General features: G+C 35.1%; 1 protein-coding gene across 2 annotated transcripts; it reads left to right on the forward strand.

Moving 5' to 3' along the window:
* Positions 1-140: 140 nt before the first annotated feature.
* On the forward strand, positions 141-12,713 carry ube2d3 (ubiquitin-conjugating enzyme E2D 3). 2 transcript variants are annotated; one of them, XM_088087332.1, is made up of 7 exons: positions 141-563; positions 4,824-4,887; positions 5,993-6,024; positions 6,217-6,294; positions 7,383-7,488; positions 8,280-8,373; positions 9,278-9,341. In XM_088087332.1, the coding sequence occupies exons 1-7, from the start codon at positions 540-542 to the stop codon at positions 9,324-9,326; spliced, it is 447 nt and encodes a 148-aa protein (XP_087943458.1). In that variant the 5' UTR covers positions 141-539; the 3' UTR covers positions 9,327-9,341. The 2 variants fall into 2 exon arrangements, with proteins under 2 accessions (XP_087943458.1, XP_042356104.1); XM_042500170.2 differs by lacking the exon at positions 9,278-9,341 and adding an exon at positions 11,624-12,713 and having other exon boundaries at positions 149-563.
* Positions 12,714-13,230: the final 517 nt, after the last annotated feature.

Raw genomic sequence — 13,230 nt, forward strand, 5'->3', positions numbered from 1 at the left:
ATATTTAAGAAAGGTGTCCTAGTTTACCGTGGGTCCATATTAAACCCTGGCATGTCCTGACTGGCATGTTGTGTGTTTTTTCGGCAGCTTGTAACCAATCTGCCACCACATCCGCCCCGTCACTCAGCGGCCCGCCTCCTCATCACAAACCTTCAAATACACGCACGCAGCCGCTACGGACTAACGGCAGCGACCGCGAGCAGCACCGGAGCTACTTCACCTGTCACACACACCGATTCTGCCTCCACCGGGGGACAAATAAGCCTGAAATAACACCTCGAAACTACGGGGGAAGCGAGGGTCACCGAAGGACAGTAGACGACCGTCGCTCGGTGAAAAGCAGCTGGAAAACACCGCCGGCTACCTTTGTTACCGACTCCGCGTTACGTAGTGTTAGCTCGGTGGCTAACTGCGCTAGCCCGAGAAGAAAGGCCGTGTCGAGTTGAGTCGATCATTTGAAGGATAAATTCTGGCACATTGTAGTTGCCCCTCGCTGCTTGGATTGTGAAATCTTTAAGAACAAAGAGGAGATCGACAGGATGGCCCTGAAAAGGATCCACAAGGTAAGAAAACGCAACAGCTACGCGAGCTAACCGTGTTAGCATGCCGAGTTAGCCTCCCACATCGCTGTTCTTGAAAGATGGCGGTGAAACATGTTCATTTAAAGTGACGAATTTGTGTTTTATCATCTTTTAATGTGTTTAGGGTCGAGTGATTAGATGAGTTTTAGCTGTTGGCACCGGCAGGAGCACGCGGAAACGGCCCTGCGGTCGGTTGTCAAACACCGTCAGGCTAAGCTAACGATGCTAACAAAGCTAGCGTTAGCGGCTTCGGTTACAGGTTCCGTGTGTTCGCCGAAAAGAGGCCGCACGAATTTCTCAACACTTCGCTCCGCGTAAACACACGTGATTAATGGCTGTTTGGTGACGGTACCGAGCTTTTACTGCAGCCTCGTGCTGACGTTTTGTTTAAATAATTAGTTCATCGTGTTAAAACAAGTGCGGCAATGTTCCCACGGTCATTAAAAACCTAGAAAAGTCAGTAAATATGAAAAAATAATTCAAAGTTTTGTTAAATGGTTGAATTGCTAACAATTTGAAATCTGATTAAGCTGGATTGTTTTTATTCTAAAATGGGAAGGAGGCTATAAGCAACTTGTTTGAAGAAATTACCTAAAAATTGCAACAAATTAGTGAAAGTTACCCCAGAAAATTACCCCAGCATTAAGTATAATAAAAAGGTATTAAAATAAATGACAAACAAGGAAATGATCTGGAAAAAACGCCAGTAAAATCGCTAATTAGTCGCTGGGTTTGCAAATACAAGTCGGATAATTATGAATTTTATTAAACTGAATTGATTTCATTACCCATTACCCAAAAATTGCTACAAATTAGTAAAAGGTAAACAAAATTACCTGAACATAAGCATAATAAAAAGGTAGTTAGATAAATAAATGATAAGCAAGGAATTGACCTGAAATGGATTTGGATAATCATTAATTCAATTTTTGATTAAATGGATGAATTAATTTTTGAAGTTAGAAACTTGATTGATTTATTTTCATGGGAAGAAGGCAATGAGCAACTTAAAAAACATTACCTAAAAATCTAAGTAAAAAAAAAAGCAAGGAAATTAACTGCAAATGATAATGAAATTGCAAATCAATTTTAATTTTATTATTAGGAAACTTATGAATACATTTTTCTCAATATTTTCCCTAGCCTGTTTTATATAATTTCTTAAATAAGTCAATTCCTACAATTTAACTGACATTTCTTGCCAAGTTGCTTGCTGCCTTTTTTCTGTGTTTTTGAAAGAAATCAAACCAATTTGCTCAGTGGCCAAAACACCAGGGAAGGCATCTGAATAATGAATAAACACTGAATTATTAACCCTTTTAAATCTGAGTAAACTGGGTTGATGTCTTTCATAAATGGGACAGAGGCAACAAGTAATTTATTAGAAAAAATGTACCCCAAAGTTTGCAACAAATTAGTAAAAAGCAACCAAAATTACCTGAACATGAGCAAGAAATCAAAGTAAAAAACAAAAACAAGGAAAGACCTGAAAAATGCTTTAAAAGAAAAAATTCTGTAACATAAATTTAAACATGTAATTTTGATATTTTCCAATACAGTTTAATCAATATTTTCCCTAGCACTTTTGAATATAATTGTATAAAATCAGTAAATTCTTGGAATTTGCAAGACATTTCCTGTCATTGCCCGTTGCCTTTTTTGCCATAATTTATACTTTGATAATGAAATCAAATCAATTTGCTCAGCACTTAAAACACCTGTGAAAGGTGTCTGAGTGCACGAGAAGATTGATGTTGATCCAGGTTTCAAAGGGTTAAAAATCATTGAAAGTTTTGCAAAAGTCAAATCATAAACCTTTTTTGAAATCTGAGTTAACTGGATTGATATCTCTTATCAATGGAAAGGATGCGATAAGCAACTTATAAAAGGAAATTCCCGAAAAATGGAAATATATGAAAAAGAAAGCAAGGAAATCAGCTTGAAAAAAGTAATAATTATGGTAACTTTAAACTTTAGAAGGCATTTAACTAATTAATGAATTACTCTAAGTAGGGCCTCAGTTGGTATTAAAATGTCTTAAATAAATCTTCAAAAGCATAGAAAATGCTCAGACAGGGAATACATGATTGCATTTTAAAATTACAAAACAACTGGTGACGCCTGTTATTTTATTTTTATTATTTTGAAACGATAAAACCTACTAAGTTTAAAAGTATTACATTTAATGTACTGTATGAACCATGAGTTCTCAGGACATTTCTTGCTTTGGTTTGGGTTTTACATGTTTTCAAAAGAAATGAAACTGATGTTCTCAATGTTCATCCAGGCTTTAAAAGATTAAAAGTTATTGAAAGTTTTGGAAGAGAAAAAGTTTTTTTACAGCAATCTTCTGTGGATAATCTTCCATTTAATGTAACAAAATGGGATTTTTTTATTTTCTGTCGCTGTCGATTTAACATAGCTCTATTGTGCTGATGTGTTTTATTAACACTGTTATCATTATATTTATTGTTTCCCTGCGTCCCGTTTCTCCCTTAATGAGTGACAACCGCCTGAAGTTATGTTTTAATCTGATATGTTTGGAAAAACGTCAGGCAAGATGAAAATTCATGGGAAAGTTTTGAAGTGTTGTCCATGAAAATGTGTGTCGACCCTGCTGCGGTTTCCCCTGAACCCATGACTCATACCGCTCCCTGGATCTGCGTTCATGAGACACCTCCTCAGTATGCGATCGTATTTGTTCCTGCTCACATCACAGGGTGTGTTCTGGCAGTCGGACGCAGGAAGTTGGCAGCAGGAGAGCCGAGTGAACACCTTCCGACTTCATTTCATCACTTTCTGTTTACTGGAACCTTCTTTCAGGGAAATCCATAAACCAACATGTGAGGCGGTGCGTGTCAGGAGGCTGGGGTGGGGCCCCGCTCTAAATTAGACTAAGACCTAAAATTAACAGTAGTGGCTGTAGTTTATATGCTGAGGTGTCGTCTTGCTGTTAACTGTGTCGACCAAAACAAGGTGGGCCCCTTCCCCCCTGAGCTGGCAGGAGGACAGCACCAGGCAGGAGGGAGTCAAGTCAGTTTTAGAAGTAAAGATCTTTCTTTTGTTTTTTTTTCCCAAACGTGCAACAAAATAAAAAAACAACTGCTTCACATCGCACACTTCAGCCACTTTAAAGTTTTTTCTTCATTCCAATGAATCAATCCAGTGTATTTGCCCGACAGTTTAATAGCCCTGCAGTAGGCGTCGACTGATTGTTTTTCGCAGGCCGATACCGATTATGAATAGTTAATGAGACTAGGGTTGCATATTTTATGCACTTTCCTTAATCAATTCATCAGTAAAATTAACAATCGAGTGATCGTTATTTTAAAAAAAAACTTTTCTTATTTTAAACAATACTGTATGTGTTTTTTCTCAAAGCTCACAGCACCAAATTGCATGTATTTTGACAGCATTTTATAGCCTATTGATTAAATTTCTCATGTTTGGTTAAATTCTTAACTTATCATCCCTGAATGAGACCAATAACTGATATGCATTTACAATAAAATTCAAAATATTCCTGTCAATATTTAGAATCTAACAAACATCAGCTCAAAAATCTGTTTGCTTTTGTGCCTTTAGCAAATGTTTAATCAAAACGGAAACTTTGAAAATCATAAACAGGAAGTTCCCCCACAACTTTCAAAGTCACATGAAAATTTAAATAAAAATGAATAGATAAAAATAGCTCTTGGGGTTTTACAAAGTAAAAATTCCTCTCCTGCTGACACTTTTGTTGCATTTTTTTAATCAATTGATTTTATTAGCCGTCATTGAAATACAACGCTGTTAATGATAATCAGTAAAATGCCAAAATCGGCCCGATAATTGGCCCTGGCCGATAATCTGTCGACCCCTGCTCTGCAACACAATACAAGAAAACAATTCTTCTTGTCCAGCATCTGCCGTACACGGGTTTTGGACGTTCGTGAGTACTGCGCTCTTATTAGAAATGTGAGAAACATCAGGAAGAGTGACAGAGAAAGGATCCCCTCCCTGGTTTGACAAACATGCGATAATTATAGTAAAGTCAATTAAAAGTAATTCATACAGTTGTGAAAAATAATATATTCATTGAGTTTGAGTTGATAATTAATATATCATCTTTTCTTGGAGTCTCCGTGTTTATGTTCATACCCAGGATGTTGAGTGCTCTTGCACATTGATTTTAGGGGAAATCTCATTGTTTTGCCCGTGAAGATTGATCTGATCATTGTTCAAACCTTCTTTTCATTACAGGAGCTTAACGACCTGGCTCGCGACCCTCCGGCACAGTGCTCGGCCGGCCCCGTGGGCGATGACAGTAAGTGTCTCAGAGATGGTCTGAAGTTTTCAGGGCCACTACCAACTATTTTTATTGATTTGTCTCTAAAGGGCCAAAAAAATAGTGAAAAAGTGGTCATTGTAATTTCCCAAAGTGATCTCTTTAAATGGCTTGTTTTTTCCGACCAACTGTCTAAACCCAAAAATATTCGGTCCACTCTATTTGAGAGACTTTGATCGCCTTTCTTAATAAATCTGCCTTTTTCAACATTTCCCCTATTTTAATTATTATCAACATTTATTATTACTATTATTTACTTTCTTTTTCTGCTTGTTAATAGTCTTTGATGTATTTGAGATTGTGGAGAGCACTGTGCTGTTAAGTTATAAAATCTATTAAAAAAGATACTTGGATAACTATCATGTATGACAAATAAAAACCATAAAAAGTTTTACAAACTTCTTTTAATTTGTGTAACATTTCATCATTTCAAAGTTGCTCATTGATTTTTTTTTTTAAATTAAGTTTAAGGGTTAAGGTTCAAACAAACTACGGAAAAACTGATTTTAAGCAAGATTAATTGCATTTTAAAACAGACTCTTAAAGCACAGGTGGATGTAGGTCCAGTGCTGAGAACTGGTTATAGTGGTCATGATTACGTCCACCAAAAAGAAAACGATGACCAGCAGAGTAAAACTAACACATGGCCACGATGACAGCAAAAAATGTAATGTAATTTTATTTATATAGGGACAGTTCACAATAAAACATTAATAATAAATATACCAAAAAAAGGAGAGTGCATTTACAGGTCCTAGCAAAGCTGCTGTTTTCCACCTGTGGTCTCTGGGCAGGTAGGTGGAATAAATAAAAAAAATGACAGAATTTGATCAAATTAAGTACAAAACACCAGTTTATAAAATTTTACAAACATTATTATCCCCATATTCCACTCCACCTAATAAAAAAAATGCAAAAATTTGTGCTAAATTGTAGCTCTAAATTATTACAACAGAACTGCGTATATATGTGATTTATAAAGAGAAGTGGTGTTACCTTGTAAAGATATTTTATGAGTTTAGTTCCTGATCACATACCTGTGACCTTTCCACGTTTCCCGACCTTTACTTTCTGTTCTCCACAGTGTTTCACTGGCAAGCCACAATCATGGGACCTGTAAGTACAAACTTTACGACATAATTATTGCTCTCTTCATAGCCTGATGTTGGAATTTGTCACGAGGTTTTATTCCCCGCTGCTTTAAATGTTCTCATGAGATAAAGGTTGAAATTTGACTTGATAATGGGGGTGGACGGCAGGTTTTAGATCTATATTTACTGAAATATGTAAATGTTTTTCTTCTTTCAGAGTGACAGTCCATATCAGGGAGGTGTTTTCTTCTTGACAATTCATTTTCCAACAGACTACCCCTTCAAACCACCCAAGGTGAGCTCAGTCACACCCGTGACATACATACACTGAATAAATGTAATTTATCAAGCTGCACACCTGCAGTACCCATCATGCAACAAACTCAGGTCTGGTTTGCAATGTCAGCCGTTTAAAATCTGGAGCCAGGTCACTTTTTTGTGCTGCTTTCAGATGCTTTTCACAAATATTTAAACCTATGAATCACGAGGAAATCAGTGTGTTTTATTGTTTCAAAAAAAGAAGGAAAAAGATGAGGAACTTGGTAAGAAATGTTGTAAAAACTGCAAGAAATTATTTTTTTTTTAAGCTAGGGAAAGTATATAGGTAAAAATATTTAAAATTATGTTATCATTTTTATGCCTGTTTCCGGGTATTTTCCCTGAATTTTATTATTTTTTAAAAATATTATTATTAATGTATTTTTTTAAAAAACTTTCTCTTTACTGATTTTCGAGTAATGTTCTTGTACTTTTTGACTAATTTATTTATTTTTTTCAAATTATGATTATTGGGTTTTTAATCATTGAACAGATCAGCACCCACAAACCCCATCCCTCCCACTCCTCACAACACCCAAAAAAACATCAATTGTAAATAAAAATAAAGGAATTAATCAAATAATAGTAATATATAACAGTAAATGTACAGTAAAAAAAAATTAATATAAATATTAGATAATAATAGATACTAGATCAAAAAAAAAAACAACATTAAAAATACATTTTTGAAAAAAAACCCCACATTTTTTATCATTTCCTTCATTGCTTATTTTCCTAATCCCATGTTTTAGAGGGGAAAAAAATCCAGCTGGTTTTCTTTTTTCAAAGGGTTAAAAATAATGTATTCATATAACCTATTAAATGTAAGATATTTTTGTAAATGTTTCTGAGAAACAGCGGTGAAGTTTTCCTCTGAAGTGAAACAGTTCAGTTAGTTTGGCAGCACGGCATCGTGAAGTCATACCTGTCTGTCCGGTGGATGATGGTCGCGAACGTCACTGCCTCGTGTCGGGGAATTTGAATTGCATAACATCGAGCTGATAAGTGACTCAGCTTATCTCACGTGTACTTACTGTTTTGTTTTTTGTGTGTTTTTCCTTTCAGGTTGCATTTACAACAAGAATTTACCACCCAAATATTAACAGTAACGGCAGTATCTGCCTGGATATTCTCAGATCACAGTGGTCTCCTGCACTTACTATTTCTAAAGGTATGGATCGTCAAAAACGAACACTGTGTACATGATAACAATCTCCTCGAATATGAGATGACGTCAGAGTCTCTAATGTTCACCCACAAAACCGCCAAAATACTCCTCAAGCGAATCAATAAGGATCATTTTTCAAAAAACAAAAATGTAAAACATGTATGTAAATGTAGCCACAAATGTTTTTATGTTTGATTATTTAAATGGTCAGATTTTGACATTTGTGCGTGATGTTTTGTGGATTAATAGAATATCTTCATTTTCATTCTACGTGTACGAAATTGGATTTTTAAATACTTTCTAACTTTGTTAATAAGGTTGGTTATTAAATGTCTTCTTGTTAAATCAGGGTTCAAACGGTCATGAAAAACCCGAAAAAGTCCCTGAATTTACAAAAAGCAGTTTCCAGGCCTAGAAAAATTTTGGAAAAATAATTATAAAAGTTTGGAAAAGTCATCTGGAATTTTGTTTCAGAAAAATGAATAATAACATGAACACATGATGTGTTCAAAGACCTTTCAGAAATGTGGAAATTGAAACTTAATTTCAGTGTAACAGGTGTGGAAGGCATGTTTTCTTAAGTTTCTAAAGAAAACATGTTTTTTTGTTTGTTTTTTAATCTGTAATAAAATAAACAGAATATACAGTCATTTAAAGTTGTATGCTCCTCAAAAAAACTAAAGGAAAGGCAAGCAAGTGTGGCTAAAATGATTTGTAAATAGGCTAAAGTGTGTATTTGTTCATTTGAATAACTGGTATACGTGTTTACGTTTTTTTGTTTGTTTTTTTTGTAGTTCTTCTCTCCATTTGCTCACTCCTATGTGACCCAAACCCTGACGATCCACTGGTGCCAGAGATCGCACGAATCTACAAAACAGATAGCCCGAGGTAAGTTACTGGGTTTTTTTTTTAGGTTTTTTTTTTTCAACCTTTCTCTAAACCTGTTTTCTCTCCTAAAAGGTTCAAAGCTTTGTAATATACGTTTAATTTCCACTTTAAGAGGAGCAAACAGCTGGAATGAATGCAGTCTAATACGACAGGCATTTTTGGTAAAATGTGTGAATTATTTTTGTTGCATTATACAGAAGGGTGTTTGTTTTACCACAGAGTTTTCGGTTGTAATTGAAATATAGATAATACATACCTTTACCGTGATATGAGACCACAGACCGTCTGAGATTTTGAAGTTATTGTCTTTTCCTGATTTTAGAGGCTGCAGTAAAATCATGTTTTTTCTAAATTTATCCGACTGCTCTAGTTGTTCTTATACTTGCGTTCACCCACTTAAGTCATTAAATCCACATTACTGATGATCATCAAAAATCTTTGTGTTGATATTTTGTCCAAGTACAAACAGTCATCCCTAATATATTGTCACAGAATCAATATCTGTGTATTTCGTCGTGTCGTGATGTGATTTTGTTGCTCAGTCCTGCATTTCTGAAGTTTTTGAGGAGATTTAAAACACTGTGATATATACCGTGTACCGTGATATGGCCCAAAAATATTGTGTTATCATTTCAAGGCCATACCCCTCCAAGCCCTATGAACAGTTTTTTTTTTTTAAAAAACCTGTTTACGAGTAAGAGACGGCCTGCGTGTATAATGCAACATTTTTAAAGGATAGCATAATAAAAAGAGTTATGTTGTATGAGACTGCATTAGTTTTTGTGTTCCTGATACACTTTTTATATTGTTTGATATCTGAAATAAACACAGCCTCCAGACAGCTAGTTTATTAAACTGAGTCATCACCTAAAGTTTAGTTTGTAACCCAGTTTCACTCCGTCAGGTACAATAAACTAGCTCAGGAGTGGACAACCAAGTATGCCATGCTTTAGGGTAAGGTCCAGAGTCCGCGCTGCATCGTGGTTTCTGGGTTTGGTCTGTTGTGTTTGTGCTGCTCTGGTCTCACTGACGTCACCGTCATTATTCTAATATCCGTTTTTTGGTCATTCAGAGACACTAGCTCAGCTCTCGGGTTCAGCTTTTTACATGAACGTTGATGCTGCGCAGATAAATAAACAAGTTAATACGAATATTTCTGCCAGCCGAGTGGTGTCCTAATCACAGAGAAATGGACTCTTAATAGTTTTGGGTTTCTGCAATAACAAGAAGAGGGTCAGTGGTGTTAATCACACGTCCTGCGACAGTTTTCTGTTGCATGGAAATGTTGGAAGTGGGGCTGCAAAAAGCAAAATTTTGAACCCGCAGGGACCGTTTGGTGCATTTTACAAGCTTGTCATTATTCATCTTTTGATAATTTTGGCTGTGTTCATGCATTTGGCATACATTTTGGCAACATTGTTTATTTTTGTGTAATCTTAAAAACTATAGCGACATCATGACAAAAGTGTTATTTAAGGGGTTGAAATTCTGAAAATTATTGAATAATTATTAATAAGGACTGATATTGGTTATAAAAAAAAACAACCAAAAAACTCAATGAATAGAGAAAATCACATTGATGTATAATATATTTATCGCCTGATTTCTGCAGAGCAGTATGAGTGTGAGTATTTGATACTGCACAACAAAAACTATAAATATCGATGTTGCTGCTAAACATTGATATATCCCAGGCTGTGATAATAACTTTTTAAAAATCTGTTTTGCATGTAGTATATTGAAAATTATTCATTTTTTGTTTTCTGGTCATCTAAACAAACAGTGGCATCGTGATAAAAATTTAAAGAGTTGCAATTCTGAAAATTAATGAATATTTAATATTTATAATTAGGGCTGATGTTCGTTAAAAAAATCAACTCCATGAAAGTAGAAAATAATATTAATGTATAATATTTCTTAAAGCTTGATTTTGAAAGTGCATTTTGTGCGCAGAGCAATTCAAGTGTGTAATATTAAATCGTTAACTGTGGCACAAATAATGAATATTTACATCACCATTTTCTAACGCGCACAAAAGTTAATTCCTTTTAGTCTGAGTGGAAAATGGACTCGTCGAGACTCGATGTGCGATCTATCACAGTCTTTTATTTTTCACACTTAATGTTGCGTGTTCGAGCCGCTGTCAGCAGGGACTGTTCTGAAAAATGTTCTTACGGTGCATTCGAGGACACGCCAACATTTGGCTGCCAGAAAGAAACTGCGTTCATGAGCTGTGAGGTCTGAAGCTGCAGCAGGCAAACAAAAGGAAAACACCAGTTTAGTCTGTTTGAAGAGGCTGCTGTTTGAGCAGATATGAACCGTCGACTCGGCACACAGGAAGTGGTGTGTCAGTCTGTGCGTCAAAAAAGACAACACCTCGTTGACTGTGACATATTTGTTTTTTCTGAAGTATTTGAAAGCTACTTTTCATAGTCAAAACATCGAGACACCGGAGCTTCCTGAAGAGGAAATCAGTCCAAAGATATGGTTTAAAAAATGGCTTTTAGGGTATGCTCTTTTTTTTTCCTTTTTTAAAATGTATTTAAAAAAACAAAGAAGGAGCTGATACATATGAGAGAGAGTGTGTGTGTGTGTGTGTGTGTGTGTGTGTGTGTGTGTGTGTGTGTGTGTGTGTGAGAGAGATATTAAAGGGGACCCTAAGGGTTAAATACTTTGCAGAAACTGCAAGCGCTGCTTTTTAAGCATTTGTGCTCATTAAATCTGATGTAATCCATCAAAATGGTTTCGAATCGATTTTGTTGATCAGTTTGTTTGACTTTACAAATCTTTGCAACTGTGTCGACCGTGATGACTGAAGTCAAAGGAACTAATGTTTTCATCTTTTAAAATATTCTTTTCTATATTCTGAATATGATCTTAATTATTGATTATTGTCACAGTGTCGTAGCAGACAGAAGCAGATCTTTCAGTGCATGTGAACATAGCCACTAACCCCAGCATGAAAGGTTTGCTGCAAAAAAAAAAAGCATCCTCTGGTTGTGTTGTCACATAAAGACGACGTGAAACATTTCATTGTTGTAAATTAATAAATTGTGACAATGTGTTGAGTATTTTTTTTTTGCAAATACTGACACATTTGTTTGGATGCTAATTGGCTTTACTGGTTTATAAAGCAATGTGCAAACGTGCATGTGCTTTCAAACATCTGGAATAGTTTGCAGCTGTTTGCAGATTTATGTCGGACATTGTTTTCTTTTTGTTCTAAATTTTTGTCTTTTTCTTCTTGCAGATACACCAAAACGGCAAAAGACTGGACAAACAAATACGCAATGTGATGACTCCATTTGGAAAACTGGTGGAAAATGTTGTTGCTGGTTCAAACAAAAAGAAATCCGGGATTCAGTTTTTCACTTTTTTCCTTATTTTTTCTTTCTGTTTTTTTAATAATCAGAGCATTTTACCTCCCTCTTTATGTTTTTGTCCACCTTGCGCTCACAAGAAGATAGTGTTTTCTCTCTCTAGGACACGTGCCAGTTTGTGTGAAGTTTTGACTTCGTTTGTACGGAGTTTAAAAAATAAATAAAATAAATCACCGTGGTTCTGAACACTTGAGCATGCACCAGTAAGAGTGGCTGATGTTTAGTCAATAACTCTGCACACACACGCTAGAATCGACGCCACTGGTCTCCGGTATCGACCCGTGACGGTCCAGTTGGATCTCGTGTCGTTGATATTAATGTACGCTGGATTTCAGAGCACTTATAGAGAAGCCTGTCTTTTTGCCAGACCTGTAAATTCTAAAATTTAAAAAAAAAAAAAAGAAAATTGGTATAATGCTGAATTTTATTTGTAAAATCTAAAATGGCAATTATGTTGAAAGATTCGGGAAACTGGTTAGTGGCTCCTGGACTGGTGCGACGTCAGTTTGTTCCTCCGATCTTTAGTGTAGTAATCTATTACCTGAGGAAAAGAAGTGTATCTTATTCCACATCCAGAGTGTGTGTACAGAGAAGCACAGCGGTATATATCAATGTTAAGGAAACAAAATATAATGAACTTCAATGTTGTATTTTATGCATGTTAATAAAAGGTAGGCTATTATATCTGATATGTTTCTGCAAATTAAGTGAATTGTGCGACTGAAGAGTTGGAAAAAAACGTGATTTCCCCCTTAAAGGCTTTCTATTTTCCTTTTTATTATTATTATTATTATTTTTGTCATTATTTAGAAGCCAGTAGATGAGCTGTTAGTTTGAAGCCCACTCGAACACTGTCTTCTTGTAGCCCTGAAATATCGATGCAAAGCTGATGGTTGATAATCAATTTGTGGCTCTGTTTCTTTTTAGTTCTCCCTTCAATAAAGTTACATAAACCATAAATCAGGGTTGTGTTTTATTTTCCAGTTTAGCCTTAACTGGATCACTTTTTTTAATTCATTTTTTTGCTGTGTTCAGACACCTTTTACAACTATTTCAGCCTTTGAACCCTAAATTGGTTTGATTTTGCATGAAAACTTTAGGAAAAAAGCAATAAACAAATTGGTAAGGAATTCACAAATTACAAGAAATAATTTGATTTGGAAAATTATTTTAAAAAAAGCTTGGAAAAAAATATTTATAAAATGTTGTATCTAAAATGATGTTACAAAATCGTTAATTTTTTTAAAGCCACTATTCAAGATCATTTCTGGGTTGTTTTTATTAGTACAGGTACAGGTGCATCTCAAAAAATTAGAATATGGCAAAACTACATTTGTTTTTGTAATTTAATTAAAAAAGGTTAACTTTCATATATTCATATTGTTTCATTACACATACATTAAAACATGTCAAGCCTTTTTATGTTTTAATTTGGATGATTATGGCTCATAGCTCTATAAAATCAGCAATAAAGTAT

This window comes from Plectropomus leopardus, chromosome 14 (genome assembly GCF_026936395.1).
Source record: "Plectropomus leopardus strain MGB_pleo_1.0 chromosome 14, ASM2693639v1, whole genome shotgun sequence".
Classification (NCBI taxonomy): domain Eukaryota; kingdom Metazoa; phylum Chordata; class Actinopteri; order Perciformes; family Serranidae; genus Plectropomus; species Plectropomus leopardus.

Coding starts and splice junctions, on each gene's coding strand:
- ube2d3 (XM_088087332.1), top strand. CDS start 540: ATGGCCCTGAAAAGGATCCACAAG. Junction 6,025..6,216: donor AAGCCACAATCATGGGACCT/GTAAGTACAAAC, acceptor TTCTTCTTTCAG/AGTGACAGTCCATATCAGGG. Junction 8,374..9,277: donor TACAAAACAGATAGCCCGAG/GTAAGTTACTGG, acceptor TCACTCCGTCAG/GTACAATAAACTAGCTCAGG.